This window comes from Aspergillus foveolatus, assembly GCF_047715535.1.
Source record: "Aspergillus foveolatus strain CBS 279.81 unplaced genomic scaffold BDW70scaffold_1, whole genome shotgun sequence".
NCBI classification, from domain to species: Eukaryota; Fungi; Ascomycota; class Eurotiomycetes; order Eurotiales; family Aspergillaceae; genus Aspergillus; species Aspergillus foveolatus.
Genome location: NW_027396065.1, coordinates 379,606 through 406,002, shown reverse-complemented (window position 1 = coordinate 406,002; position 26,397 = coordinate 379,606). Strand labels below are relative to the sequence as shown.

The 26,397-nt window shown below is 50.0% G+C and overlaps 10 protein-coding genes across 10 annotated transcripts; 4 read left to right on the top strand and 6 right to left on the bottom strand.

The window, feature by feature from the left end:
- Window positions 1-1,181: 1,181 nt before the first annotated feature.
- On the top strand, window positions 1,182-2,296 carry BDW70DRAFT_154932 (ribosomal RNA processing 1 family protein; the record flags this gene model as incomplete). Its single annotated transcript, XM_073739943.1, has 3 exons — window positions 1,182-1,230; window positions 1,289-1,396; window positions 1,458-2,296. 3 exons carry the CDS (start codon window positions 1,182-1,184, stop codon window positions 2,294-2,296), a joined length of 996 nt encoding a protein of 331 aa, XP_073601052.1.
- A 145-nt stretch (window positions 2,297-2,441) lies between these two features.
- Window positions 2,442-4,535, bottom strand: BDW70DRAFT_1841 (putative sphingosine kinase (SphK)). Its single transcript, XM_073743456.1, has 3 exons — window positions 4,304-4,535; window positions 4,190-4,246; window positions 2,442-4,117 (listed from the first exon to the last, which is right to left on the bottom strand). The coding sequence occupies exons 1-3, from the start codon at window positions 4,431-4,433 to the stop codon at window positions 2,805-2,807; spliced, it is 1,500 nt and encodes a 499-aa protein (XP_073601051.1). The 5' UTR covers window positions 4,434-4,535; the 3' UTR covers window positions 2,442-2,804.
- A 287-nt stretch (window positions 4,536-4,822) lies between these two features.
- BDW70DRAFT_125644 (coatomer subunit beta) lies at window positions 4,823-8,316 on the bottom strand. Its single transcript, XM_073734917.1, has 6 exons — window positions 8,202-8,316; window positions 7,752-8,110; window positions 7,266-7,686; window positions 6,827-7,216; window positions 5,185-6,778; window positions 4,823-5,128 (listed from the first exon to the last, which is right to left on the bottom strand). Exons 2-6 carry the CDS (start codon window positions 8,054-8,056, stop codon window positions 4,986-4,988), a joined length of 2,853 nt encoding a protein of 950 aa, XP_073601050.1. The 5' UTR covers window positions 8,057-8,110; window positions 8,202-8,316; the 3' UTR covers window positions 4,823-4,985.
- Window positions 8,317-8,378: 62 nt separating this feature from the next.
- Window positions 8,379-9,370, top strand: BDW70DRAFT_125641 (mago nashi family protein). Its single transcript, XM_073734916.1, has 7 exons — window positions 8,379-8,515; window positions 8,570-8,607; window positions 8,658-8,753; window positions 8,820-8,883; window positions 8,936-9,023; window positions 9,074-9,199; window positions 9,255-9,370. The coding sequence occupies exons 1-7, from the start codon at window positions 8,478-8,480 to the stop codon at window positions 9,267-9,269; spliced, it is 465 nt and encodes a 154-aa protein (XP_073601049.1). The 5' UTR covers window positions 8,379-8,477; the 3' UTR covers window positions 9,270-9,370.
- A 441-nt stretch (window positions 9,371-9,811) lies between these two features.
- BDW70DRAFT_154928 (vacuolar import and degradation protein-domain-containing protein) lies at window positions 9,812-10,962 on the top strand (the record flags this gene model as incomplete). The annotated part of the gene is made up of 4 exons (XM_073739942.1): window positions 9,812-10,216; window positions 10,276-10,426; window positions 10,488-10,845; window positions 10,896-10,962. The coding sequence occupies 4 exons, from the start codon at window positions 9,812-9,814 to the stop codon at window positions 10,960-10,962; spliced, it is 981 nt and encodes a 326-aa protein (XP_073601048.1).
- A 1,024-nt stretch (window positions 10,963-11,986) lies between these two features.
- Window positions 11,987-16,689, bottom strand: sskB (putative MAP kinase kinase kinase SskB). Its single transcript, XM_073734915.1, has 2 exons — window positions 14,880-16,689; window positions 11,987-14,831 (listed from the first exon to the last, which is right to left on the bottom strand). Exons 1-2 carry the CDS (start codon window positions 16,655-16,657, stop codon window positions 12,530-12,532), a joined length of 4,080 nt encoding a protein of 1,359 aa, XP_073601047.1. The 5' UTR covers window positions 16,658-16,689; the 3' UTR covers window positions 11,987-12,529.
- Window positions 16,690-17,211: 522 nt separating this feature from the next.
- Window positions 17,212-18,790, bottom strand: BDW70DRAFT_154926 (MFS transporter; the record flags this gene model as incomplete). The annotated part of the gene is made up of 2 exons (XM_073739941.1): window positions 17,212-18,184; window positions 18,246-18,790. The coding sequence occupies 2 exons, from the start codon at window positions 18,788-18,790 to the stop codon at window positions 17,212-17,214; spliced, it is 1,518 nt and encodes a 505-aa protein (XP_073601046.1).
- A 185-nt stretch (window positions 18,791-18,975) lies between these two features.
- On the bottom strand, window positions 18,976-21,400 carry BDW70DRAFT_165504 (putative C6 transcription factor). The gene has a single exon (XM_073741766.1). It carries the CDS (start codon window positions 21,129-21,131, stop codon window positions 19,191-19,193), a length of 1,941 nt encoding a protein of 646 aa, XP_073601045.1. The 5' UTR covers window positions 21,132-21,400; the 3' UTR covers window positions 18,976-19,190.
- A 902-nt stretch (window positions 21,401-22,302) lies between these two features.
- BDW70DRAFT_125633 (uncharacterized protein) lies at window positions 22,303-22,911 on the bottom strand. Its single transcript, XM_073734914.1, has 2 exons — window positions 22,826-22,911; window positions 22,303-22,773 (listed from the first exon to the last, which is right to left on the bottom strand). Exons 1-2 carry the CDS (start codon window positions 22,838-22,840, stop codon window positions 22,318-22,320), a joined length of 471 nt encoding a protein of 156 aa, XP_073601044.1. The 5' UTR covers window positions 22,841-22,911; the 3' UTR covers window positions 22,303-22,317.
- A 959-nt stretch (window positions 22,912-23,870) lies between these two features.
- Window positions 23,871-25,990, top strand: BDW70DRAFT_1721 (ammonium permease MEP2). Its single transcript, XM_073743409.1, has 6 exons — window positions 23,871-24,077; window positions 24,127-24,191; window positions 24,249-24,503; window positions 24,553-25,227; window positions 25,279-25,510; window positions 25,559-25,990. Exons 1-6 carry the CDS (start codon window positions 23,994-23,996, stop codon window positions 25,682-25,684), a joined length of 1,437 nt encoding a protein of 478 aa, XP_073601043.1. The 5' UTR covers window positions 23,871-23,993; the 3' UTR covers window positions 25,685-25,990.
- The last annotated feature ends 407 nt before the right edge of the window (window positions 25,991-26,397 follow it).

Sequence of the window (26,397 nt, the reverse complement as noted above, 5' to 3'; positions counted from 1 at the left end):
CGACCCCCGTAGCTCCATCAATACCAAAATGCCCGGCTGCCAGTACTCGCTCTTTACCGCCTACCGGCAGAAGCTGTCCCTGTTCTGGACTATAGATACTATTCTCCTAGAGCCTCGGCGAAGGGGCTGGATTTACGACCCAGTTTCAGCAGCTCGGTCATGTCAATTTAGTTCCCGAAGCTCATCTTAGCAGCGATCAACGTCGTGACGCTATTCTGGTAAGGGTCCCACTACCGGTATCAATGATTGGGCTGATGGCGTGAGCCACCCCACATAGTTGATGATCACGAATCTGATATCCGTGTATAACTGTATTAAAAAGTCTTACTCAGCGGATGTATTTTTACCACCGAGTACAGTATGTTAGGCTAACCATAACAAGTTACTCGGAGCTTCGGCATGTGAAGAGCTCATCATCCATTCGATTTAGACCATTCGGAGTCGGTGGAGGTCAGTCCGCCAGCATAAAGCACCATCAGCACTTGCTCCGAGTAAGATTATGGATAGCATACAGTCCGCGCCTCCCCGCACGGATGGTATGTTCCCGAGATGGTCAAGAGCCGCTTCTTAGCTAATGATACCTAGGCGCCTAGATCTCTTCGAGATTCATCACAATGCATCGGAACTGGTGTGCAGTGCCGAGGCTGCCATAGCTCATGTTATACGCGGTGCAAGGATGTCCTCTAGTGCGTCATCTTGGCTCGCTCTTTGACCCGAGCCCGGCTTCCATGCGCGGAGCTGGCCGTGGTGAACGTGGAATACAGATCAGGACCGCCGGGGACTTTGACTGTCCGTGTCAAACCAATTGACCCAAGCGTACAGGTTGCTGCCTCCAAGTCGTCGAGCAAATGCGCACATGGAATGTTGACGCGGCCGTCTCCTCAAGGCGGAAACACTGCGCCCTGACACGTGACCGTCGTCCCAGTTCTTCGAGCAATTTCTCCACACTGAAGCAAACAGGGCAAACACAAAAAAAAAGTCACCTTGGATAGCGACGATTGCGACTCTGTCGATATAGTACGCTCATTGGAACAATCTTGAATTCCAGGTTTGCAGTAGCTCTCACTTTAGTTGGGCCTGGATTTATACGTGCCGATATCCCATCGCGAGCGTACGCTTTCACCAATTTACTATCACAATTTGCGATCTGCAGTTGACCGACAAGGCCGCAGTATCCAAGGATGGCAGATCTTGCGAAAACTCCCTTTATACGGGAGCTCGCCTCGAGCGGTACATATATCATATACCTTCTCTTCATCAAATGCGAATGCTAACTTGCAAACTGCAGACAAAAAAATCCGCGACAAAGCCACCGACTCCCTCACCCTCTTCCTTCAATCTAAGACCGACCTCTCCCTCCTCGAACTCCTCAAACTGTGGAAAGGCTTGTTTTTCTGTACGTCCTCGCCATACAATCCTTCTAGGAACCTTTGTTGATTGATGTTTGTCTGAACCAGGCTTCTACCACTCCGACCGCCCCCTTACGCAACAAGCTCTCGCCCGCAACCTCTCCTATACGCTTGTCCCCTCTCTGCCTCGAACAACAGTGCATCAATTCCTCCGCGCATTCTGGATAACCATTGGGCGCGAATTCCACTCTATTGATCGCCTCCGTTTAGACAAATACCTGCTTTTGATTCGCTCGTACGTTGGCGTTGCGTTCCAGATCTTCTTGAAGAACCCCAACTCGGCCTCCGCTACCACGAACGGTACTGGTACCGGTACCGACACTGGTAACAAGAAGCGCAAGAGAGAGGAGTCTACGAAGTCCAAGAAACGCTCAAAGTCCAAGTCTAAGAGCGCACAACCGGCCTCCCACAATGAAGACGAAGAAGAAAACACCCATCCCAACTCAGAATCTCCCTCCACAACCTCCAACAACGACTGGACAGACCTTCAGTTCTACATAGAAATCCTCAGCGAAGGTCCCCTCCATCCTTTAAATTTCGATCCCTCCCAGCCCAAACCGGATGAGGAGAAGGGCATCATCCCGATGCCCCACGGCCCCGACGGTCTGCGCTACCACCTGCTGGACATCTACATCGACGAGCTGGAAAAGGTTCTTGAGTTTGACACGGATTCTGGGAAGCCTGTGGGTGAGGTCCCCGCTGAGATTCTGCTGGCGCCGATTGAAAGGTTGAAGGCTGAGAGCCCGCATAAACCGGTCAGGGTAAGGGCTGCGGAGACACTGGCGGATGAGAGATTGGTTACTTGGGGGCTTAGGGAGAAGCAGAAGAAGGAGGAAAGTGAGGAGGAGAGTAGTGAGGAGGAATGGGGTGGGTTCGGGGATGATTAATCCATTCTATTGGAACCAATTATCTGACTTAAATGCATGTGTATGTGTGTATGTATTTATATCCTTTGTTAAAAGCAGTCTTTTTTGGGACGTGTCTCTTGGGTTATTGAAAGATAGTACTAAAGGGCTTAACAAACTCAGTAACTGAGACCAAAGCGATGTATGTGTATATATACGTCTATGCGCGTCGTGTCTTAGGATGTAGGATACACAATACACAATACACAATGAATCCACGCCTAACAACTCGGAACCGAAAGCCCAAACGAAGCCAAAATTGACGTCAAATAAGAATATAACAGTCAAACCTAACAGAACCATGGGAATACGTCAAAGTTAATCACAAAAGACGTTGTCAGGTTGGGTATCACCACAAGGAAAGACAGCGGTAGCGGCGGGCGAACATGTAGCGTCTATGCCAGACGAAAGGCGACAATTAGGTAACTAGGTGACGGGGGTATATCTTCTCGCGTGCCTCAGCTCAATCCGACGTTAGCAGTCACAAAAGTCAAGGCCTCGGGCCAGCCGCTTCATATAGGTGGCCAGTCTTGGAGAGGACTGTGCCTAGACCCTTGTGAATTTCGACCTGGAAAGCTTCGAAGGGGATTTTTTCTCCATCGACGCTGATGTACCCCTCTTTTTCCCTTGGGGTGAGTCGGAAAGCGAGTGCCTTACGGATCTCGACTTCCGGCATATCGAAGAATGTGCCCTCGGGGACTTCGGACATCATTTTCAGAATGCGGGTCCGAGGAGTTTTTCCGTCGATTGTGACGATGTCCATAAGGCCATCGTTGGGCACGGACGCCGGGAAGAAGTTGGTATCCTTGGATACTATGGCCATGTTTCCCGCGAAGAAGTTGCCAATTGTGTCTCCTGGTACGACGGTCCAGTCTTTGGGAAGCTCATCGAGAACGGTTCCATACTCAAGCTTGGGAAGACCTTTGGTATATTCGGAATCCTGGCGCGAGCGATCTGGTGGGGGGCTGTTCACATATGCGTTATAATGATGCTTTATAGAGCTTTTGTCGTCCATTACCACTTTTATAGCAAGGTCACAAGGGTATATTGCTCGGGACATGAGGCGCATTAAGAAGCCGTAGGTGAAGCGGTGAGCCCCCATCCAGCGAATGTGTTCCGTGCCCAGATCTGAGTCTGCGATGATGCCGAAAGACTGTGATAAAAAGGACAGAGTGCGAGTGCTTTCCTGCGTAACGGACATCAGATCGATGGGCATGCGCACTCCCTTGACGATGGTCAGAGCCGCGACGGAAACGCTGCCCGTTCCGCAAAGATTCCAGGCCATTGCATTCCCCGAACCGCACGGTAACATGGCAATGGCTAGCTTTTTGAGGGCTTCCCCGGCGTTCGGCTTCCTCGCGAGCCCGTTGAAGACTTCATACGGTAGCCCATCCCCTGAGCAGCATACAATGGCGTCAAACGCATTGATATCAATTTGCTCTGCGATCTCGGTGGCATGCCCCCCGTGTGTCGTTTCTTGCACATCCAGCTCACAGTGTGCAGCCGCAAAAACAGGCTCCGCGTATGTTCGATACATTTTAGCCGCATGTCCCTTGCCACCAAACGGGTTGATCAGGACTTTAAGTCGCTTATAACGCTGCGCACTGCCGTATGCAAGAGCTAGTAGTTTTGACATCCATTGCTCGACCCTCGATTTCTCTTCAGCGGCGATGGGGTATTGCAGAGCGGTAACGGCGATGTCATCTTTGCCCGCGGGCTCGGCGTAGGTAATGGTCAGGCCAGCTGACGATACGCTGGTATCGAGCACGTTATACAGAGAGATGGAGTGTGTGACCTTGTTCGCTGGAGATGGTCAGCTTAAACGCGCTTTTGTGTACGTCTCGTAAATGGCAAGAAGTCGCGAGCAACACGTACTAGGTTTGGGGACCATTCCACAACATGTGCGGTCCGATTTGCGCATGACGCGCTCATCTAGGAGGCGCCTTGGTTAGTCCAGCAGACGACCGCGACTACCGTACGTTCACATACCGACAATAAGAAGTGAGTCGCCACCTAATGTGAGGGACACCGATTGTCCCACCATCAAAGTCGAATCATGACCGAGTAAACGAAGGTGAGAATCGGACTGATTCGTGCACGGAGAGCTATTGAAGGCCATTTTTTTTCTAGGAGAGACAAGGACATAGGAGAGAGAGCATAGGATTCAAAGCAAATACCCAACGCGATCATCCGGGGGTAGAAATACAGCGTTGAGGTGTAGAAAGGAAGAAAGCAGGAGTGGTCGGGCCTGTGACTGAAAGATGACTACTACCCAGGTAAAGTCCACCAGAGACAAAATTCCCGGTTTCAGCGGTTGATTCTCAACCGAACATGAATTAGAATGCTTATTCTATATTAGAGGGATTAACTTCATGCTTCCAGCCTATATCTTCAATTCAGTCAATCGTAGACTGCCATTACCCATAATCTGGCACATCCGACGGCTCCGTTACTAGGTATATTTTCCGGTTATGGAAGTTTAAAAATATATTATCTTATCAAAGGAATATTTTCTCAACCGCCAACACACAGTACAAAGAAGCAGATTCTCAAAACCAGATTCATCCGTCAAGGGCTTGCGAAAGAGGAAACGGACAAGCATAAATATGATCGTAGAATAAGTATGATCACTATTCGGATATAGAAAAAGAAAGGAAACTCAGTCTTCTATTCACGCCGCAGAGGCTTTCAGGCCCTTAAGCGAGCCTAGGCTGAGCGCCAGCCCTTGGGAACGGCTTCTTATCCGGACGAAACCAGTAACCGGCCCATCCTCTCCTTCCTTCTCAATACTCAAGTTCGCTAGAGCATCCTCACCTAAAAGGGGCTTGGTTAGCATGATAATCATACACAGGGGAACAACGTAACCGTACCAAATACACTTCGGGCGTAGAGGTTAGCACTGAGGAACCGGCAATCGCCGGTAAGCGACGCCTCAGGCGTAAGGCAAGCCATGTTAGTGCTCTCCATGAGCTGCTTGAGGAAGTCACGCAGACTCTTGGCCTTGGAGTTAATGTTGACCTTGTTCTCCCATTCGAACTCGGTCCACATTGTGCGGAACTGGGTCTCGGTGCAGTGGGCGGGCTGGATGTAATCCATTATATCGGCGTGAATATCGTTAAGGATGACAACATGGGTTTCTGTTGAGCTAGCACCGTCGTACACGATGTTACCGAAGATAACTCCCGTATCTGTTGATGACACCTTGACTGTAGCCTGCACGTTCAAGAAGTCACGAGGGCCGAGGTTGTGAGTAGTCGGCCGTTCTACAACCTTCAAATCTCCCAATGTGGCGAATTCAACAGACAGATTCTGTAGAGTCTCCAGGGTCTGATTGACCAAGAGAACGTCCAGGACAATATCAAACTGATGCACCGTAACATAGGCCTCTGCGTAGACAGGATCCGAGAAACCAGTAAGTTGTACGACACGGCTCAGCTTCGACGAAACGGTTTCTACCGCGGAGTCAACCCCTGTAGCCTTGGCCAGATCGAGCTCAATCTCCTCCGCCCCTTCTAGGGCAGATTTTTTGGCGAATTGGCGAATCGGGATAGTATCATCAATCTGCACGGCAGTCTTAGCCTTCTCCACAGCTTCTTTTGCGGCCCGTTTCTTGTCTTCGACCTGGACCATGGCCCTGAAGGCCTTGCGTGTGTCTTCAAGGAACGTTGTCTCCAGCTCCTTTCTTTCAGAGAATTCAGCAAGGGATCGGACACAGGTCATAATTCGGTCAACGGAATCCTCGTCAATCGGCGCGGCGACGAATGGCGATTGACCCACACGGATAATGGAGATCATGATCAACATGGCTTCAGCGCGCAGAGCATTGGTCCGAGCGGAATCCTCTGAGACTTCGGAATGTCGCATTACCAACTTGGTCAATGTGGAAGAAAGAACAGTAGCAAGATAGTAATCGCCGTCCAAAATAAGTTGACGCAAAGGGGGTTTCTGGGCCGCCTTGACCGCTTGTAGACGAGCAGCGGCCGCGGACTGACTGGTTAGGGCACTTTCGGTCGCATAAGTACCGTCCGCCAGAACCTTCGGGGCCGACTTGCCGTGGCCATTAATCTGTTCCTTAGGTAGAGTATCCTCAGGTACTTCTTCAAGAAGCCGCTGTTCTGAAGCTAGGATGGGGATCTCTCCAAGGCTTGCTCTAATCTTCTTCCAAGCCTCACGAATATCACTTTCCTCAAGCGAGTACTCACCAACAACCCACAGAACTCCACGGTAAACTTTTCCTGCCCGGACCTCGCTCAGGGTAGAAACCAAGCGGTTCACGATGGACGGACGAAGCTTGGGGAATTTCTCGACAACTTCTTTGACAAATGAAATCACGTCCACGGCGGAATTGTTGTTGAAGTCGGCGATGAAGTCCATTAGCAAATCGACAACACTAGCAGCGATCTCTGAGAATTTTATGGCGCAGTTGTGGATTGATTGGATGAGGAGTTGTCGGTATTCGCTGTTCTGCATGGAATGAGTACGATAAATCAGGCAAGGAGTTTGTAAGCCTACCTTCTCATATTGTTCGTCCACAGTCTTGGAGAGCTCCTTCTTCAGAAGCATGACAATTTCCTCAACATTCTTACTTGAGACCATCTCTAAGGCAATTCCAAGAGCTTTCCGTCGCACATCGATGTCAGGGCTAGAGAGAACCCGGAGGATTTCCATTGTGAGGTCATCGAGAACACCCTCATTGCGAATCCGTAATTGATCAACGCGGTCCAGGACAATCAGCTTAACGTTGTTGTCGGCCTCTTTAATGCTCAACTCGATCAATTTCCCTGCAGCGGCTTTGACGGCGACTGGGTTACTTGTAAGCGCTGTAAGAGATGTGGCGGCTTCGTATACCACAGTACTCGTGGACGCGTCGAGGAGGTCGAAAATAAGGCGCAAATATCTCGCCTGTTCCCGTTAGCGAAAGTGTATTTTTGATTTACTTCCGAGAGCTCACCTTATTCTGCGAGTTTTGCACAGCATCCTTTCTGATGAATTCAAGCTCCGCGAGTTGGAGCAATTCGTCTGTGTTTGGGATGCTGTCGAAGGTGGAAGCCAGGTACTCAAGAGCCTTCTGGTGGCTTATAGACATGAGGGCCGCAAATGCGTTGCGCTTGCATGTGCCATCAGATTCAGTTTCAAGGAATGTTTGGATGAGCTCTGGCGCATCTGGGATGAGGGACTCCGAATGTTGGAAGATAGACGAAATGGCCCATACGGCGCTCTTTCTGACATACGCGTGTCGGTGGTCCAAGCATGAACGTGCGGAAGAAAGGAGAGGTTCAATGAGTTCTGGTTCTCGGAGCTTGCAGAGGAATCGCAGGGTGTTGCCCCGCACGTATTCGTTGGGATGCTGAAGATCGTTACGAATGCCATTGCTGTAGGAAAAGTGGCCAATTAGAGAGATGAATAAGACATAAATGGCCGCCATATCAGTCCTTACCACACCAGGATCATCTCCTGCTTCAGCTTGCCATTTGAGTCGTGCTTCGGGCAAATCTCGTAGTAGAAGTATAGTAGTTTCTTAAGAGGCTTGCTCTTGGACGGCATGACGAAGCGAATAATGTGCATTAGCAACTGTGGCATCGGGTCTCCATTGAGCATGATTGTGATGATCCTCCTCATTGTGTCCAACTTGGTCTCATCGGTACCCTTTTCCAACTGCAACTTCAGCTCCTGCTGGGAGGGCTGATCAGCAGCATTGTCCATGTGGACCAAGCTGTACGCGTTTTCCAAAAACGACGCCATGATGTAAAATGTTCAATGAGCGGCTGTAGCGAAGGAGAGCAAGGAGAAGGAGAGCTGAGAGCGGCCTGTCAGTACGGGGAACCAGGTGTTGCTTTGGGGCCTTTTAGGGAGAGGGAGAACTGGAGGACGAGAGATGGAGACGGACCAGGAAAACACTCCCCAGTAATACACAGCAGACGGAATTTAGTAGTCTCAAGCAATTTACCCCCCTCGCCTACCTGGGAATCATCAGCGCAAATGTTGGCAATCTGGAGACTCGACTTAATGATGTTCAACCTGGCCATTTGCGCGGGCCCGCAAGCTGTCCGGAGTGTGTGGATGACTAAGCTTGTCTAGTCCACCGCCATAGCGGGACGTGGATTTCTCGCCGCAAGCTCTCTTGCACCGCGACATCGTTGGTACCGACGGACGACATTTCATAATGTCTGCTCAAAACGAACAGTTCTACCTCCGCTACTAGTAAGGCTGGTTTGTGTCAAGCCCAGGTTTCCTCCGCTGCTGACGGTTCCGCAGCTCAGGTCACTCTGGGCGGTTCGGACATGAGTTTCTAGGTGAGTTTGGAGCCGAATACTCGAGATAGTACAATTGCTAAATATGGCAGAATTCGATTTTCGCACCCTTGGCGATGGCCGTAGCGCTGCCGTTCGGTATGCGAACAACTCCAACTATCGCAATGACTCCCTCATCCGTAAAGAAAGTGAGCAGGACATCACAATATACATCACAATATGGTGGTTGCGCGTTGCTAATGGGCTGCCGATAGTGTGTGTGAGCTCGGCAATGATTCAGGAAGTCAAGCGCATTATAAAGAACAGCGAAATCTTAAAGTACGCATGCCTGTCCTACCGTCATGATACTGTCCGTCTAATACGGGGCTAGGGAGGACGATTCGAAGTGGCCTCAGAAGAACAAGGACGGACGACAAGAACTGGAAATCCGACTAGGAAATGAACATATTTCATTTGAGGTGTGTTCTTAGATGAGTCGTTGTTAGACTTGCTTTCTGACATGGCGCAGACCGCGAAAATTGGCTCCCTGGTGGATGTGACAGAATCAGCAGACCCAGAGGGTCTTCGAGTGTTCTACTACCTAGTGCAGGATCTGAAGGCGCTAATCTTCTCCCTGATATCGCTTCACTTCAAGGTAGGCTTATTCAGGCTCGTGGATGTATTGAAGCATTGGTCTAACAACGATCTAGATCAAGCCGATCTAAAAGAGGCAGACTGCGTCACCGCCTCTAGTTGCGCATGCAGTATCATGGAATAAGGCTGTAAAATACCCGGCTGGTAGCTAATGAGAATGAAATTACTAAGATAGAGCTTGCTGTAGTGGTACCGTAGCTCCAGATAGATGACAGGACGTGCCCTCCACACCTCCATGGCTTGGGTGCCTGATTGCCTGAATAATTGCCGCCCCCGCAGCTCGCATGACCCAGCGGCCACTGCGGCCACCGCGGCCAATGATCGGCCTATCCTTTTTGGGCAGAGGGAGGCCTGCGCTCACTGCTCTGTCACTCCATGATCAGTCCCTCTATTCCCTGGTCTCTCTATTGCCTTTACTGCCCCTAGTCTAAATCCTCTTCTACTTTCTTGCAGATCCGAAACCCCTCACTCCTTCTGGCCAACCTCAACAAACTCTTTCACTCGTCTTTGTGCTCCTTGTATGCATTGTCTGGCTGTTCACTCGTCTTCTTTCGTTCGCCACCCATCCAACAGTCAGTTCGATCCGATGTCATCCCCTCGTTAACTCGTCTCAATGCCGACTCCGAGTGACAGCACGTCTAGCTTGACTGCCACGTCGGTCATCCAGGAGATTTCCGCTCGCACGACCTGTCCTCCGGAGCCGTTGCCGTCCTGGAGGCAAGAGCTGGAGTCCGCCTCTGTGACCGAACGTGACTCGACTCCCGACAATGCTCTTTCCCCAGGCGTTGTTTCGCCGCAGCCTGCGTTGTCGCGGGCGGATGATGCGATCGCCCGTGCGGATTCGGAGCCGTTGAAGGTGGAGATGGATACTAGTGCTTCTCCCAGCAGTATGTCTAGGGCGGAAGATGAACGCGCCATGGGAAGGATGAGCCCGTCTAGACGCTCTGCCAACTCTTCTTCAGCGGTGACCTCGTCGCCTAACGCATCATTACTGAGTTACGAATTTTCCAACATACGTGTATGAGGCAATCAAATTTAAAGTGGCAATTTTATGTGAGGTTAGCTAACATGCACCAGCTTCTTCCCAATTATACTTCATCTTTCTTGCGACCGGGTAGCAAGTTCACTGGCACACAGCAGTCAGATCGACAGGTCTATAATGTCGATGTGGAAATCAAGCACGTGGACATGGCTGAGTCTTACCTTTGCGGTTATCTCCGTATTCAAGGTTTGTAGATGAACCCAGTCTTCCTATCAAAGAGTTGCGATTGACTTTGTCATCCTTGCAGGTCTTACCGAGGACCATCCTACTTTGACAACCTTCTTCGAGGGAGAGATCATCGGTACGAAGCACACCTTCAAGACCCGAAACGAATCATGGGGTGCTTCAGAGAAGACCGACATGCTTCACTGGGCAAGGTTTCCGGCTTGGCGACCGTTGGCCAAACAAGCGAAGAGGTCCGACTTCACGTATTGGGATTTTGCTGAGCGTGACCACATTTTCATGCGTTGGAAGGAACATTTCCTCGTTCCGGACCATCGTGTACGGACGATCTCCGGCGCTAGCTTTGAAGGTTTTTATTACATCTGCTTCAACCAAGTGGAAGGGACCGTTTCCGGTATATACTTTCATGCAAAGAGCGAGAAGTGAGTATATTGCCACAGCTTTTGCCTGGAGATATTAATGGTAATTGCAGGTATCAGCAGTTGGACCTCAAACACGTTGAAAATCACGGCTGTACCCCCGCCATTGAATTCCGCTAATTCGTTTCGGTCAATTTGGTTATTGAGTGACTCAGCGGGGGTTTGTTCAGAGCATTTAGTACCTCCTCGCCGTTATGCCACTCCGCCTCTTACCGTTATTATATAACGTCGTCCTCACGTCTCGACCTTCATCGAAGATTCGTCCCAGTATTTCGCCACTTAGGCATACACGCGTACTTCTACTCTCCTATGAGTGCCGCTCTTCGGTCTTCTCTCGACCATTTATGTTTTATCATGATGTCTTTGAATTGGCGTTTAATTGGTTGTCAGGTCACTTGTGTTAATTCTACCTTTGCTGAAAGTCTCCGATACTCTTCCCACCCCATCATTATATCTCTTCGTCCCCAGTTGACTCGGTAAGATGCTTCATTCTGATCCACCGCGTCTGACCCAATGGCGTTGCCATTTCTTTGCGTTCGATCTTTTCCATATATGGTCTGTCTATGCGTGCACGTCCTGACTACGTCCCCCTCTTTTTCTTCTTTCATCTTCGAGTCACCACTCAGCTTTAGTGTTTGATTATTGCAATCCAGCATGCCTTCCCGGTTGCAGGCTATCCGGACACATGTTTTGCTACCCGCGTTACGTTCTACGCTCTACGTTATGCGTTCTTATAAAACTTCTGTTTTATTGCTTACCGTCGGATACGCGGTGCACATACATACATCGGAGGATCCCTTGAGTTTCACGTATACCTCAAGATCTGACTAAAGTAGAAGATGCTCATTGTCCTGATCCTGTTCCCTTCGACTTTCACCACAAGGTCAGACCCAGCGAACTGTCAAAATGACGACCAGCGCCGAATTACATGCTGCGATATCGGAACGGACTCCGCCTGCTATAGTTACAAGTATACAATATGGGTAGTATAAGGTGAACTTATAAGACTAGTACTGTATGTACTTCAGACTCGAACTGCTTGGCCGACTAGACCTCCAGTCGACTTTTTGGAAGACTGCTACAGTGATATCTTACGAATTATTATACTGTACTAGAGAGAGAATGAATCACTTCAAAGAGAATTGTTTTGAGAGGACCTACCTTATCTCGTCTGAATGCTTTGGATAATAGATAGGAAAGCTGGAAGAAAAGAGAGCCAAGGAATTGACTTGAGCATCAGCGTTCGAGAACAAAAGAACGATGATAATTCTGGATACAACATAACGGTAGAAAGAGAATGAGGTTGCCAACACAAGTGTAGCATATATATTGCTAATAGAAGAATGTGTCATAAGTGATGATAGTAGTTAACTCCATTGACTAAAATGATGAAAAGCAAAAGACCAAAGCTTGGTAAGAATGAAGTGTTCTTGGCTGGTAGATTGCAATAATTGTGGAGTATCATGCTTATTTGGGGTTGTGAAGCCGGAGAGACGGGGTATCATTTTCGACGGACGGTGTCGTAGTCGTTAAGATCAAGAGCAAATCAATGGCGGAGCAGGCGTGAACACATGGAGAGTGTAGATTGGTACGGGTATCTTGCGGACATGGTGAAGAGCGATTAAAGCGTCGTAACAGAGAAAAAAGAGCGGAGTACCAGCAGAAAAGGATAAGGCATAGCGTAGCGTTACATATACGTCGAGTTATGTCGACTTCCCGAGTTCGAACTGCTGATGCTACCGCTATGCTCGCTACTCGGCGTAGGCGTCTCGATCACAACCTGCTGACGGATCGAGACGATCCATTCGTGCTGGAGCAGTTCCGCCGCGGTTGGCCGTTTCATGGGATCACATTCGAAACAGCGACGGAGGAAGTCGATGCCCAAATCGCTGAGTTGATCGCGGGACGGCAGCGCTGGCTGATTGCCCTGGGCAATATTGTACATGATAGCCCACTCGTTGTCCAGGCTCGACCAGGGACGACGGCCCGTGGCCATTTCCAGGATAACACAGCCCAAGGACCAGATGTCGACGGCACCCTGGCGGTGGACGAGCTTGCTGGTGTCGCCGCGAATGACTTCCGGGGACATATACATGGGAGTTCCGGTCATGGTTTTCTGGTTCTTGCCCCGGTTGGGTGCGACCTGGTTGTCTTTAGGGTTAATGCCATCTTTGTTTCCTCCGTTGCCGAGGGCGTCCATAGGCAGGAGAGTTTTGCCGTGACGAGCGATAATCTTGGCTGCTCCGAAATCTACGTACTTGATGATGCCGTTGTGGTCAAGCAGGATATTTTCGGGCTTGATGTCTCGGTGCACGATTCCGGATTGGTGGAGATATGCTAAACCTTCTAAAAGTTGGAGGGCGTAGACCATGATAACCGTCTCGTCTTCGACACGGCCATGCTCAAGGAGGGTGGCAAGGGATCCACCGGAGCAGTATTCCATGAAGATGTACACCTTGTCGCGATGGACCTCAATGCCATGGTATGAGACGATGTTGGGATGATCCAAGACTTCTAGGACACCCATCTCGTCACGGATTTGTTGCGAGATCTTAGGAATAAGCTGTGGGTCTTGCAAACGAATCTCCTTAACTGCCATGAGGTAGTTGCTGTCCAAATTGATCGCAGCGTAGACGGACCCAAATGTACCACCACCAATGTACTGACCCTGCTGCCAACGTAATGTTACGTTCGTCGCCGACGAAGACAACACCGCGAGAGATTTATCAGCCTCGTTTGTTCCTTCAAGGACCCTTCCTAGAGCCTGACGTTTGGCATCTGCCTCAACCCGACCTTCCTCAATGGCATTCAGGCTTATGAGACGCTGCTCACGAACGAGCCTCATGGCTTCCTCGTCAGTAAGGATTCGGCCAGCGCCAATCTTCCAGGAACGAGCGCTTTCATCCATACGTTGCTTCTCAGCCTGGGCTGCACGTGACGACCGTGCGCCCATGATATCAAAGTGAGAGATAAGTAGCGACATACAGCCTGCCACTTTCTGCCGCAATCGTGCAAAATGTGCATCGTCCATTGAAAGAAGATGTCTGCTGGACGTTATGGCCATCGCAAACTCAAGGGCAGCCACGGCCCACTTGAAGGTTTTCCGGTCAGCAGCATCACAATCATCACAAATGAATGAGACCCAGTCTAAAGATAACTCTGCCAGTCTAGCACTGTTCATTGCACGTCGGTTTGGATCAACGTTCGATGAACGTTTACCGAATTCTGTCGCGAAGGCGTAGCATGCCTGAATGAGTTCGGTGTTTTCCACGCCTTTCTCCCTTAACTGTCTTCTAAGAATCGCGACGCTGTCCATAATAGTCATGGAGAGTTTGAACGATATCTTCTTGATCCTATTGAGTTCGGCGTTGACACGACTGAGGTTTGCACGTTGCTCAATGGCCATGTCGAGTTGAATGCCAGTTAAGTGAGTTAGTTCAAGCCTCGCGTTGACTAGGCGCTGCTGTGATCCCTCAACGATAAGACGTAGCTTCCCAAGCCGCAAGTCGGTGGGTTGCTCAACTAGCTCAGCCTGCATCTCTTTGCCCGCCCACGACAACGGCTTTTCAGGACGAACAGCAAGCACATATGGCACATGGGTCAGCTCTTTCCCGACCTCCTCTTCGCGGAATGATGTTCCGAGAATAGCCGCAATCTCATCTGGACGGTTCCAGAGCGCAGGATGCGCAAAATAATAAACACCCTTCTGAGCGGAGGACGCATTGGATTTGATAAGAAAGTGATCCGACACAAACAGGGCTTCAAAAAAGTCCCATGAGATGTCCGCCGGAAGATTATATTCAGAGGCGTTTTCGAATAATTGGCGCAAAAACCGAGAAAATCGGTAAAGCTTCCGTTGCCGAATACGAGTTGAATCCAGGATACCTTTAAATCGTTTATCCAGCTCGACCGGGTCTTCGTCCTCCTGGACATGCAGCTCGCGCTCAAAATGAATTAGCAAGCGATGAATAGCCCTAGCAGTCAAGACACTGTATAAGTTAGCATAATAGCACTATGTGGGACAGTGTTCGCCTTACCTAAACTGCTCCGCAACTTCAATATCACCACTATCAAGCTGACGACCGATTCCGTTACAGAAATCCCATTCCTGCTCCAGAATTTCCGCCTCTTTAAACGTGTTCTTGTTTGCTTGCAACTTCCAATTGAGTAGCCGAAAGTAGTATCGCAAAGCATCGAGCACTACACTATCAAAGCTTTCGTCGATGCAGGGTGGAAGATCCCAGCCCGGTTCCGGTCGGGCGATATCAAGATACCGTTGCTTGATATCTACGGCAGCTCTCATCAGAATCTGGAACTGCGTAATCATCTGGTCAACCAGGATGGGGGATTGCTGTGCTGGGTCCTTCATATTCCGTGCGTACGATAGCCGAACGCGGATAATCTCTTGGATCAAACGGGAAGGGAAGTTGATGAGGATGAGAAGTTCTTCGATGTAAGGTGGCAAATGTCGTTTGGCGAAAGAAGTTGCGTTCTCTATCAAAGTATTCTTCGCCTTCTGGATCACCGCCCCAATGCCATTCAGCATGTTGTGCTCCCCTTGAAGGGTTTTGAGACCGTCCTCTTTCATGATACGATCAAGAAAGGATGATTCATCGGAGAGATCACTATTAGCAGGCTTCAATCCAGCTTTGCTAAAGTCAAGCTCGGCATTCCCGACCCACTTCTGCAAAATAGCAAGCTCCGTATTGATCAGAATGGTAGTGTTATGCCAGGCGAACACAGCATCGCGACTAGAGCAGTACTCTTCCGAAGCAACGCGAGGATGCGCTGTTTCAAGCTCTTTATGAGTTGGATAAAGTGCCTCACATTTCCCAATTCGCTCAACAATATCCTCTACTTGCTTGATAGGCGATTTCCCAATCTCCGTCTCACCTTTAATCTCGAAATTGATGATATTTTCGATGATAGGCCCGAGACCAGATCTTGCATCCTCAATGAGCTTCCGTTGCAGTGTCAAGCTCCGGCCACATATCCTAGCTCGAACACCAAGCCAGATTGCATGGTTCTGAGCCGCTGATCGATTGGGCTCTGCGGAACCAAGTAACCGCTGCTTCTCCTGCTTAACGACATCGCCTTTCAACACCGAAGCCAACATAGAATGCCACTCAAGCCGTTCCTGGTTCTTGGGATTCTTAAGCTCCTCCATTGAAGGCTGGTTATCATCGGCAATGAAAAGCTGAATGTCAGGATCGTACGCATCATCCTCAAACGGCAATTCCGAGGAGGGCGAAGGATCCTCAAGGTCAGAGGCATCACCAGTTACACCCATCCCGGTATCTTCGAACCGGCTGTACCATCCTTGCGGATCTTCACGGATGCGTTGGACGTACGCTTTCTCCTGTGCTCGATACTGAGCGTCCGGATTCCGTCTCGGGGTTCGCTTGTTAGACGACGACCGCTGGCGGTCGTCTTGAAAGCTAATGTATGGGGGAGGCCGTCGCTGCGGTGCATAAGTATTGGAAGGAGTTCTGGCAGGGTGACTAGGGCGCTGTTGCATTCGAAGCTCGCGCTCAACGAGTGGCGTTCCTTCGACGGCTGGTGAAGACATTTTATCGAAAGCTGGTGCGCCAACACTAGCACCGCGGGGACGTGCTGGAGTAGCAGGGGCCCAGGAACTGAGGGAAGGATGAGTCTGAGGGGGAGAGGAGGGGAGGCCAGCGTTGGGCGAGGACATTTGGGTGTCGTAGGGTTCGCCGACAATTGGACCGGGTCGAACAACGTACGGGGGATTTAGAATATCATCAGATGAACCGGATCCATCGGAATCTATTTGTCCCGCGTCCGGTTGCTCCATGAGCTGGTATTCGTGGACCGCTTGAGGATCCATAGCTTGGTGGTGGTCTCGATGGGTAATCCAAGAGAAAGTTGGAGGCGATCGAGACGCCAAGCTGCCAGCCAGCTGTGGCGGTGCACCGTGTGGCGACAACAATCCATAGAAAACCGAGGAAAATTCAATGCACAGTAATAACCAGGTTAAAACGTATGGGACGCATGTGGCAAACATCAGTCATTATAATAGAAATCGCCGTGTATAAGTTATGGGCTAAACGGACTACAGAGTACAGGCCGCGGATCCACTACTCGCAAATCACAGATGAACTGACTAGTTTATGATAAAAGAACGAAATATGATAAAAAGAACGAAAGTACCCTCGAAAGCAATGACCATGTCATGTTTAATGAAGAAATAGGAGTCGTATATAGGGCCTTATCTGCTCTGTACTAAGCCAATTACAGTTTTCTCCTACCACAGGCTATAAAGTGTGGCGTTAGTGTTTCAACTGCTATATCCAAGTTTCCCAGAAATACGTCAGTTGTAGCCAAATTGGCGGTAGCCAGCTTACTTGCCTAGCCAGAAGCATATCTAGAAACAGCCCTTAGCATCGGCCCAAAATACCAAAACCCAAACGGCGCCGTCCACCCAATACCTATCGTAACGAAAGCCAACACACTAGTTCCCCACCGATATCCCAAAGACTGATACATATACGGTGCAAAGAGCGGAAACGAAAAACCTGCCAGACTGCGGAGAATTGCACATGCTGCCATTGCGCTCGCAGCGTAGGTCTGATAGCTGTCGACAATGTACGTCTGCATCCCCTGCAGGCAAGAGATAGTCCCCGCAGCGAAGATCGCAGCGCCGATATCAGGCATAATCCAATGCGTGGTCCCTATGCTCCAGCCGTACCAGAAGAGGCCGATGGTACTGATTATGGAGCCAAGTGCTAGAGCCGGCATGCGGAACTCGGGCTTGCCGATATTGTTGTTGCGCGCTTTGAGGACTCGGTAGATGCGGTCGATAAACTTGAGGTTGAGGAAGAGGCCGGTGAAGGAGCCGAGTGCGATGGACACATAATTGACGCTGCTGATGCTAAGGGTTTCGTCGTAGACCTTAGTCCAGATATCCGGGAATGTTGCGAGCATGAGGTACGTTACTCCGAAAATGTAGGCCATGTAGACGGCCATGCAGGTGACGATGGGCTGGGTTATGAATAGCAGAACCGGACGCTTGAAGGCGTGAAGGAGCTTATGAGTGAGTGCTTCAGCCCTCTCTTCGACGTGAAAATTCTCATTGCCAGTTTCTTTGACAAGACAATCCCGGCGCTTTTGTAGTAGGGTTGCTGGGTGACACTCGCGCAACCAAAGAAACCCGGCCAACTGAATGCCAACGGCCGCGGCAGAGCTTGCCCAGAAAACCCAGCGCCATGTTGTGTACTCAGCGATAAAGCCTCCAGCAATAGGTCCGACGACGGGCCCAAGGAGCGGTCCAAGAGTGTAAACGCCCATGGCCTTGCCGCGTTCTTCGGCGCTCCACATGTCACTGCAAGACAGATTAGTGAGGGGAAGTTTCGACTGAAGTTCTCATATTGGAATCCTCATACCCGACTGCACCTCCTCCAATAGCCAGCGGTGCACTGCCACCAATACCCGCAAGAAAACGAAACGCAAAGAGCTGAGCCTTGGTATTGGCGAAACCGCATCCCAAGTTCCAGGCTAGGTACCAAATGTTGCTGATCTGCAGCAGACGCACACGACCGTAAAGTTCCGACGCCGGCCCAAAGAATATAGGACCAATTGCATAGGCGAGAATGAATATGGCCATAGAAAGATATATCTCAATGTCGGTCTGCATCCCTAGATCACTGCCGAGATTTTGCATGGCGGGGGCGATCATTGACGACGAGACAGGCGAAATGAAGACGAACAAAGACACGGTCCACGTGTTTCTCCATTTCATACTGTTGGGCCAGTTCCTGGGGTCCTCTGGGTCATCCGGCCCGCTCCAAGTAACGAGATTTGGATCTTCGGCTTGGGCTTGGGCGTGGGCTTCAGCGTTGAGGGATGTCGCTCCGCCATTTTCAAGGTCTGCCTTCTCCAGCGACGGCGGAGGCCCCTGATCGATTGTCCTGGAGTCTTGATGTCTCATTTCGTGATATATATTATGGCTAATGTAGAGATCCTGATTTTTGCTGTTGGCTTCGTCTGATTTATATAGCTAGTATACTTCTTCACGCAGCCAATCACAGAGCGTCGGGCCCGGGCTCGGGCCCGTTCTGAATGGGAGTTTCGGATAGTATCAGCTCTTCCGTTCATGGCAGCGGACATGAACGCAATTGTTTTGCCACTCCCAGCAAATAAGACTGCTTGCATATATTCAGTAAATGACTGTCCTAACCGTTGAGGTCTCTTCATTGCAACCAAGAGAACTCGGCCGCGGGATGCACAAAGCGCTCGATTTCGCCCAAAATCAGGATCTTGCCCTGGTATAACAGACGCAAATCATGTTCTGTGAACGTGTAAGAGTCATTGAACAATTCAGATTCCGGTCATATTGGCCCTCGGCTCAGCTGATCCCAGGCAGCCCAGTCCGAAGAGTCGAGAGTGAAGCCGCTATCAAGATCCAAGTATGGGTCGCTGGCGGTGCTGAAAAGGTCGTCAAGAATAGAAACATGTGCGAAACTGCCTAGTACCATTCCGTTAATGCTCTCTTGCCGCTTGCCGACTTTCTCTTCGTGTTTTGCACGAAGTGTAACTATGAAGGACGGCTCTGGGGATGAATTACTTGGAGGATTGGCATCCCAAGCTTTAAGGGTCTCCTTGCCAATTGTAGTATGAAGGGCTCTTCTGCTTATGACAAGCTCTTCGTGATTGCGGTAGATTTCGATAATCTTATTCCACACGGAGTCTAGTTCCGAAGGAGAGTAAAATCCAGCGAGTGCCAGATTACGCAGGATACAGAGCAAGGCATCCCACAAGAAGAAAGCTTGCGTTTGCCATCGGAACTTCCTTATGGCTGGATTCCCGTAAATGGCGTTATTTGTGTCGAGTATCTTTTCTGCGAGCGTGCAAGTGTCACGCCTTTGCGCGTCAGTAATGGTTCCCTTCATCAGCAGTGGCATTCGAGCACGTAACCGGACGGCGTTGGTGGCAGACCGTACAATCCCCGTGGTCAATATGTGTAAAGGGTTCACTATATCGCAGTATCGAAGGAACCTTGTCTCGATCGAATCTTCGACCTCGTTAATGAGCCTCTCTATTTCCTCTGCGTCTTTGAACTCTATAGAAGCACCAATCTCCTTCATTTTGACCCCAGTCCGAGTATAAAAATTGGACAATTCGATCCGAGACAAGCAAAATATCATTTCCGAAGCACATCTCAGCTCTTTAGGTTGTTGTGTCATGCCAGGAAAAATCTGATCATCGCTGATATTCAGCGGTTGCTTAGTATCCCAGCTATTTGGCGCTATGGAAATCCCGGTGCCAGAAACCTGGCCTGCATAGCCGTCGAGTGGAAGCAATTGCCAAAATAGCCGCCGGCGCATCTGAACCTCGAATGGAGGCAATCCAAGGGTTTCACCGTCACGATGAAGCCCCATGCGCTGAGAAAGGCGAACGGCGACGCCTGTCAAGATCCAAAACGTATTAGAGTCGAGTTGAGTGCGCATAGAGATGAGGAAAAGTGTGTAGGCCTGAAGTACTGTAATTGACGCGGTCTTCAGCCACGACGCATTCACTAAGGCCTGAAAAAAAGCGGTCCGAAATCTTGACAATAAACGGGCTCTCGATGTATTAAATTCTTGTAGACATTCAGCATCTGACATAGAGAACACAGCAAAATAGTAGATCACAAAAAGCAAACATTCATCGCTCTTTGAAGCCATGGCCGGTTGTTTTGAGACTGTGTTGACCATTTTCACAACAGTAGGAACATGGAGAACCTTACACAAAGGCTCAACGTTCTGTATGTATACGCCCCAGAGCTTCGTAGCCTGCTCATAACTAGGGTGTTGTTCGATGAGACTCTGAGGACTCCCTCTTATAGCCCCTAAAATTGCACAAGCTGCTTCTAGTCCAGACGAAGCGTTCTCATTGGGCCCGAAGTCATCCTGGATATCATCGTGCTCCAAATCCGACAGTTGACACAGCCCTCCTTCTACGGTATCGAGAAGAACACTGTTAATATAACGAGATTGTCCATTGTCCAACAGGAGTTGACCGGACGTGCCCGTCATTGATGTTGAGCTCTCTTCGCAGGAGTCCTTACACGATCCGGGCTCTGAAGGGAGAAGATTGTTGTCCTGCAAAATACGTTCGTACCGTGCCAGACGCGCATATACATCCTCGGACTGGCTTCGCTTCCTCTTTGCCCGTGGTGGTGGAGCTTGGTAGACGCACTCAAGCTTTGCTTTGCCGCAGCTCGAACATGTTGGGGCGACTCTGTCACATTTGATCTTTTTGCGCACACAGGTTTGACAATTGAAGCGCATTTTGGCCAGCCCTGTGAGAGGATTATTACGGACACCAACATGTGGTGGTCACGTTGGCGCGGGAGCAATGGGTACAAGGCTTGCGGTACCACCGCGTTCCATCTCTAGGTTTCTGTCGAGGCGCTGATTCTGAGATGCGGGAAAATAAACCTACATCCATACAATCGCAGCTAAATCATTTCGAATAATGACCGGGCAAGCGCATCCAAAACTCTGTAAGTTACAAACTCTCCTGTAAAGATGATGCCAACAGTGTCACAGCAAGTGACTGTTTCGACAAGAGCAATAAGGAGATGGTAAGTTGGTAACACTCAGCTTGAGAGTGTCGGTTGCTTGCACCTGCCCCGCAATAATGATCTTCCGTCCTCTATTACCAATTGGGACTAGCTTACGGTAGTTTCGACCGATCACTAGAAGCTTATTTTATCAGGCATAACGGTTGCCCATAGGTCGATGGTCGTTATTATTTAGGACAGAGCTTCTGTTATTAGGCATCTGTTCTTTCTAGACAGGAATAATCAAAGGCTCGTGAGAATACGCCAATTCAAGTCTATTCTGTAAATAGCCATGCGAGACTCAGAGGTTCGCGAGCGATGAGCAAGGCTATCGCTCATGTTCAAGACTACAACGGTGTGGCATTCGTAGCCAGGCCCCCATGAGTCGGTACTGTGACCATTGGAAAACATAGCAGGGCTCTGCGTTTCAGGCTCTCGGTATGCCTGCTAAAGATGTTGCACCTTTTAGAGCCGAATTATGAGGCCGCGCAGCTTCCCAGACGTGCAAGCGCTGCCGAGTCTCGGCGATCGCTCTTCAAACTCTGCTGATTACAGGCTGACTCGGCTATCAGAGCACTTATCTGAAAACTGGTATTTGGCTGATCATATTCAATAATCGATTGCTTGGTCTGGGAACTGGAGTTCGCGCATCCTGATCAATGTGGAGACTCCAGTCTCCATAGTGCATAACACCTACTCCGTCCTCCCGCAGCCCTACCCGATCTATATCGCGGCAACGCTTCTCGAGAAAACTCGCTCCCTCTTTATCAGACGGAGCTGGGCTACGCTATTGAATGTTAAATCAGAAGCGAAATGGCTATTTCTTTTCTTCTCTTCTCTTTTCTTTTTTTTCCCCTTTTTTTTGGGTGGGGGGTTGGTTTTGGGTGTCAGATGGGAGCATTGATATACTTTTATAGAGATGAATTGTCCATCATCATGGCATCATAGACCCTCAGAAGCAGAAGACTGGATCGCTGGCGGAGTATTGTGATCTTGGCGGGATTGTCGAAGGCCAAGGTCTTGTCTATCAACCCCCAGGCATGAGCACTCAATAACAATTTGTTGAAGAAACGAAGATGATAAGGAACATCAAGCAGTGCTGATTGGCTGGGGGCGCATAGATAACAGCTGGGGCGCCCAGACCGGGGTTCTACTGGAAGGTTCACACGCGCCCCAGGACTCGGCTCTGGCCACGATGCTCGATCACGCTCACGAGGAATACTCCATGCAGGTACTTGTGGCGTCGAGAACGTTCTCTCGCACGAGAATTCGGATGCACAGAGTTGGCACTGGACGAGTTGGAGGTTGGACCGTTGGAGTCGCAGCCAGATACTGGACTGTGCACTCATCCCGGGTTGTCGGGCGTTCTTCTCCCTCTAGTTAGTGGTGACCGGCAGTGCTATTACAGGTCAACTTAACACTATTAATGATCATCCTGCCAAAGTTGTTTCATTTCGATAGTGCTGCTCATCTTGCTCTGGAAAGCCCCGAGCCTCAGGTAGATTGAAGGCAAGCAAATGCAGTTGATGGTCGGGGGTGTTCGTTATCAAGCTCCTATCTCCAGCCAGTCCCGAGCCTCGCAAATCGACCAATCAGCACATCTGTCAGCCCCCGAAACGGTTAGATAACCTAACGCTAGCCCCGTTCAAGACTAGTGCCTAGGTGCAGCCTTCGCAGCTCCGCCAGCATGCTAGGACTCTTGTTGTTAAGCGCCTTATCCTGATATTTTCTGTCGGGATTCTCATTATTTTCGCCGATCAGTCAGTGAAACCGCAATCTCAGGTTATCTCGTGCATCAGGGTGCTCTGACTAGCGCCTCATCCTCTCCTTGTCCCTTATCGTCCGTTACCGACAAGCTGGTCTGTGAGTACTTTGTACAGGCCGTAGCTCTCACTTTTGACCCAATCACCGAAGGTGCATGGCCCCCATGGCGTATTTTCGTCAAGCTCAGGTTCGAGAGAATCTGCCCTGATAGTAGCTGCTATCTCCCGTTGGACCGGAGGACGGTTTCTGGATCGGATGACGTCCACAGATCCGGGCTCTGAGCCGGAAATCGAATCAATCACGACGTGTTAACTCGTATAGCCATACTCACCCGGCAGGCTTGGCTCATATCCGTGACGCCTAGAAGCCATCCGACACAATGAAGCCGTGGGTCGGCGTGCGCCTAGCGTCTGAAGGTGGATCAGTTGGGTGACTTCCAGGTGAGAGTCTGCCTGTCGAATTGCAAGGAGACGGAGCTGGCGTCGCTGACAATATGACTGGTATCAGGATCACTTCTCGCGTCAGACTATAGGGCCGACTATTGTTATTTATCATCTGCGTTTGCCCCCGCCTCATGCGTATTCTCTCTCTTTTCTTTTTCACCTACTTTCTTTTTTCACATTGCCTTAACTGACATTGCGGGCTTGACTGGGGCTCTTGCGCGTCCTCACTCTATATTAAGTCTATCTACTCCTGCGTGGCTGTCCCTTCCAGAAAGTACGGGGCCGGCCGATACCAGTAGGATCCTTAACTGTGATACCTTCTTTTCTCTCCTTCTCGACGGTACCCGGCGCATATTACCTTTGCCGACTACAGCTTCACAATGTCGACATACCCTGTTGCTTACAATGGAACCGGCGTGAACGGTGGAGACTCCCTCAGGGAGGATCTCAACATCTTCTACAGCGTGGGTTACTGCGACCTCCTAATCCTTGGGTTCTACTAATAGCGTCCAGTCTGGTGATATTGCATGGGTTATTACCTCAACTGCGCTGGTTCTTCTGATGATACCGGGTGTAGGGTAAGAAACAACCATACCCTCCCTCATTTGCTAAGACTGACAATCCGTCTTGATTAGATTCTTCTACTCCGGTCTCGCTCGTCGGAAGTCCGCCCTCTCCCTGATATGGCTTTCATTGATGTCTATCGGTGTGGTCTCATTCCAATGGTTTTTCTGGGGTTATTCGTTGGCCTTTTCCCACACTGCCGGAAAATACATTGGTAACTTGGATAACTTTGGGTTCAAGGGTGTCCTGGGCGCTCCTTCAGTGGGCTCAACCAAGGTCCCCGATCTTCTGTTTGCCGTCTTCCAGGGAATGTTTGCATCGATTACGTGAGTATACCAAAATATTGCAGTTCAATTAAGGCTAATGGCACGATAGTGTTGCACTTGCCGTCGGTGCCGTTGCAGAGCGTGGTCGTATGCTGCCCTGCATGGTTTTCGTCTTTATCTGGAGTACCATCATCTACGACCCCGTTGCATGCTGGACCTGGAACGCTTCCGGTTGGGTCTTCCAGTTAGGAGGCTTGGACTTTGCTGGTGGCACGCCAGTCCACATTGTCTCCGGTACGACGGCTCTGGCCTACTCTTTGATGCTCGGCAAGCGTCGTGGTCACGGAACTCATGAGCTCAACTATCGCCCTCACAACGTTACCCATGTTGTGATTGGCACCGTCTTTCTTTGGGTTGGCTGGTTCGGTTTCAACGCCGGCTCTGCCTTGAGCGCTAATCTGCGTGCTGTGATGGCTGCTGTAGTGACAAACTTGGCTGCTTCTGTAGGTGGTGTCACCTGGTGCTTGCTCGATTACCGTCTGGAAAGAAAGTGGTCAACCGTTGGCTTCTGTTCCGGTGTGATTTCCGGCCTTGTTGCCATTACCCCTGGTTCTGGCTTCGTGACTCCCTGGGCTGCGTTTATCTTCGGCGTTGTTGGCGCTGCTGCTTGCAACTTCGCGACTAAGGTCAAGTATCTCATCCGAGTTGATGATGCTCTCGATATTTTCGCTGTGCACGGTATTGGTGGTCTTGTCGGTAACCTCCTGACCGGTCTCTTCGCAGCGTAAGCCCTTCCATCTGACTCTTTTGCTAATCCAACTAACATGCTATGTAGTGACTACATTGCCCACCTGGACGGCTCTACCGAGATCGACGGCGGCTGGATCAACCACAATTACATCCAACTCGGCTACCAACTTGCCGATTCCGTCACCGGCATGGTTTACTCCTTCTTCGGCAGCTGCATCATCCTCTTTATCATTAACATGATCCCCGGCCTTAGCCTGCGTGTCCCGGAAGAAGATGAAGTCCTTGGTATCGATGACGCCGAAATTGGCGAATTTGCTGTACGTCCCCCCGGAACCTGTCAACGCTCTCTACTAACTTTTGCATAGTATGACTACGTCGAACTCACCCGCGACGTCATTAACGGGACCACTGAGCCGTTGGACGGCGCATCCAAGCGCAGCACCACTCCCACCGGACCCGTCGAACCATCCCCTGCCGAGCTCAAAGCGTAACGAAACCACCTTGTCCTCCTTCATTAGAATCTATGCCATGAGTTTCCGGCAGACGGACGACTAGCCATCGAGTGATGATATGATTGTCCTCTCAATCCACCGGTCCTATCTCTATTATATTAGACCGGCTTGTACATATTGAACACATTCCCTTTCTGTCTCTCTTTGATGTCTTTTTAACCAACTAGGTTATATAATCGTGCCGCTTTACTTGCACTACCTGCTCACGTTCTCTTACCACTGTCCACGGTCATACACTTGAGGTGTTTTGCTCTATACCCTGGCCGACACTATCCTCATTGTTCTTCTTTTCTTCCGGTCAAACCTTTTTTAACGGATACCCACCCTTACTGGCATGTCTCCATTTCCTGGACTACATTTTCGCAGCATTAATGCAACAGATATTGTAAATGCTATTATTCTGCCTCTTTATTCGCGCGTACCACTCCATGGTGCTTTTGTAAGTTCTGCTCTATGTACTTTGTAGCAGCTCGATCTATCGCGTTTCGATCCAGCAGAAACTCTTTTAAGTATTTTATTCCTGGCACCGAAGACCAACCTAGTTTCCTCCCCGGCTATTAGCCTGACATTTCGTCAAGAGGCGGCGCCATATGCACAGGTCAAGCCCAAACTTGGGCTTTGTCGCACTCGGCGCTGTTTTCACCCATACCTCAACTCTCAATTCAATGTCTAGTTCACGCATCCATATGACA

Excerpts from the sequence above, each read along its gene's own strand:
- BDW70DRAFT_125644 (XM_073734917.1), bottom strand. The coding sequence starts at position 8,056 with ATGGCGTCGTTTTTGGAAAACGCGTACAGCTTGGTCCACATGGACAAT. Across the intron at positions 6,779-6,826 it reads TGGACGAACAATATGAGAAG|AACAGCGAATACCGACAACT; the intron begins GTAGGCTTACAA and ends CATTCCATGCAG. Across the intron at positions 5,129-5,184 it reads CTACGCCCGAAGTGTATTTG|GTGAGGATGCTCTAGCGAAC; the intron begins GTACGGTTACGT and ends AGCCCCTTTTAG.
- BDW70DRAFT_165504 (XM_073741766.1), bottom strand. The coding sequence starts at position 21,131 with ATGCGCTTCAATTGTCAAACCTGTGTGCGCAAAAAGATCAAATGTGAC.
- sskB (XM_073734915.1), bottom strand. The coding sequence starts at position 16,657 with ATGGAGCAACCGGACGCGGGACAAATAGATTCCGATGGATCCGGTTCA. Across the intron at positions 14,832-14,879 it reads GAAGTTGCGGAGCAGTTTAG|TGTCTTGACTGCTAGGGCTA; the intron begins GTAAGGCGAACA and ends TAACTTATACAG.
- BDW70DRAFT_1721 (XM_073743409.1), top strand. The coding sequence starts at position 23,994 with ATGTCGACATACCCTGTTGCTTACAATGGAACCGGCGTGAACGGTGGA. Across the intron at positions 24,078-24,126 it reads ATCTCAACATCTTCTACAGC|TCTGGTGATATTGCATGGGT; the intron begins GTGGGTTACTGC and ends AATAGCGTCCAG. Across the intron at positions 24,504-24,552 it reads GGAATGTTTGCATCGATTAC|TGTTGCACTTGCCGTCGGTG; the intron begins GTGAGTATACCA and ends ATGGCACGATAG.
- BDW70DRAFT_1841 (XM_073743456.1), bottom strand. The coding sequence starts at position 4,433 with ATGGCCTTCAATAGCTCTCCGTGCACGAATCAGTCCGATTCTCACCTT. Across the intron at positions 4,247-4,303 it reads CGACTCACTTCTTATTGTCG|ATGAGCGCGTCATGCGCAAA; the intron begins GTATGTGAACGT and ends GGCGCCTCCTAG. Across the intron at positions 4,118-4,189 it reads TGGAATGGTCCCCAAACCTA|CGAACAAGGTCACACACTCC; the intron begins GTACGTGTTGCT and ends GACCATCTCCAG.
- BDW70DRAFT_125641 (XM_073734916.1), top strand. The coding sequence starts at position 8,478 with ATGTCTGCTCAAAACGAACAGTTCTACCTCCGCTACTA. Across the intron at positions 8,516-8,569 it reads CAGTTCTACCTCCGCTACTA|CTCAGGTCACTCTGGGCGGT; the intron begins GTAAGGCTGGTT and ends ACGGTTCCGCAG. Across the intron at positions 8,884-8,935 it reads AAGAACAGCGAAATCTTAAA|GGAGGACGATTCGAAGTGGC; the intron begins GTACGCATGCCT and ends ATACGGGGCTAG.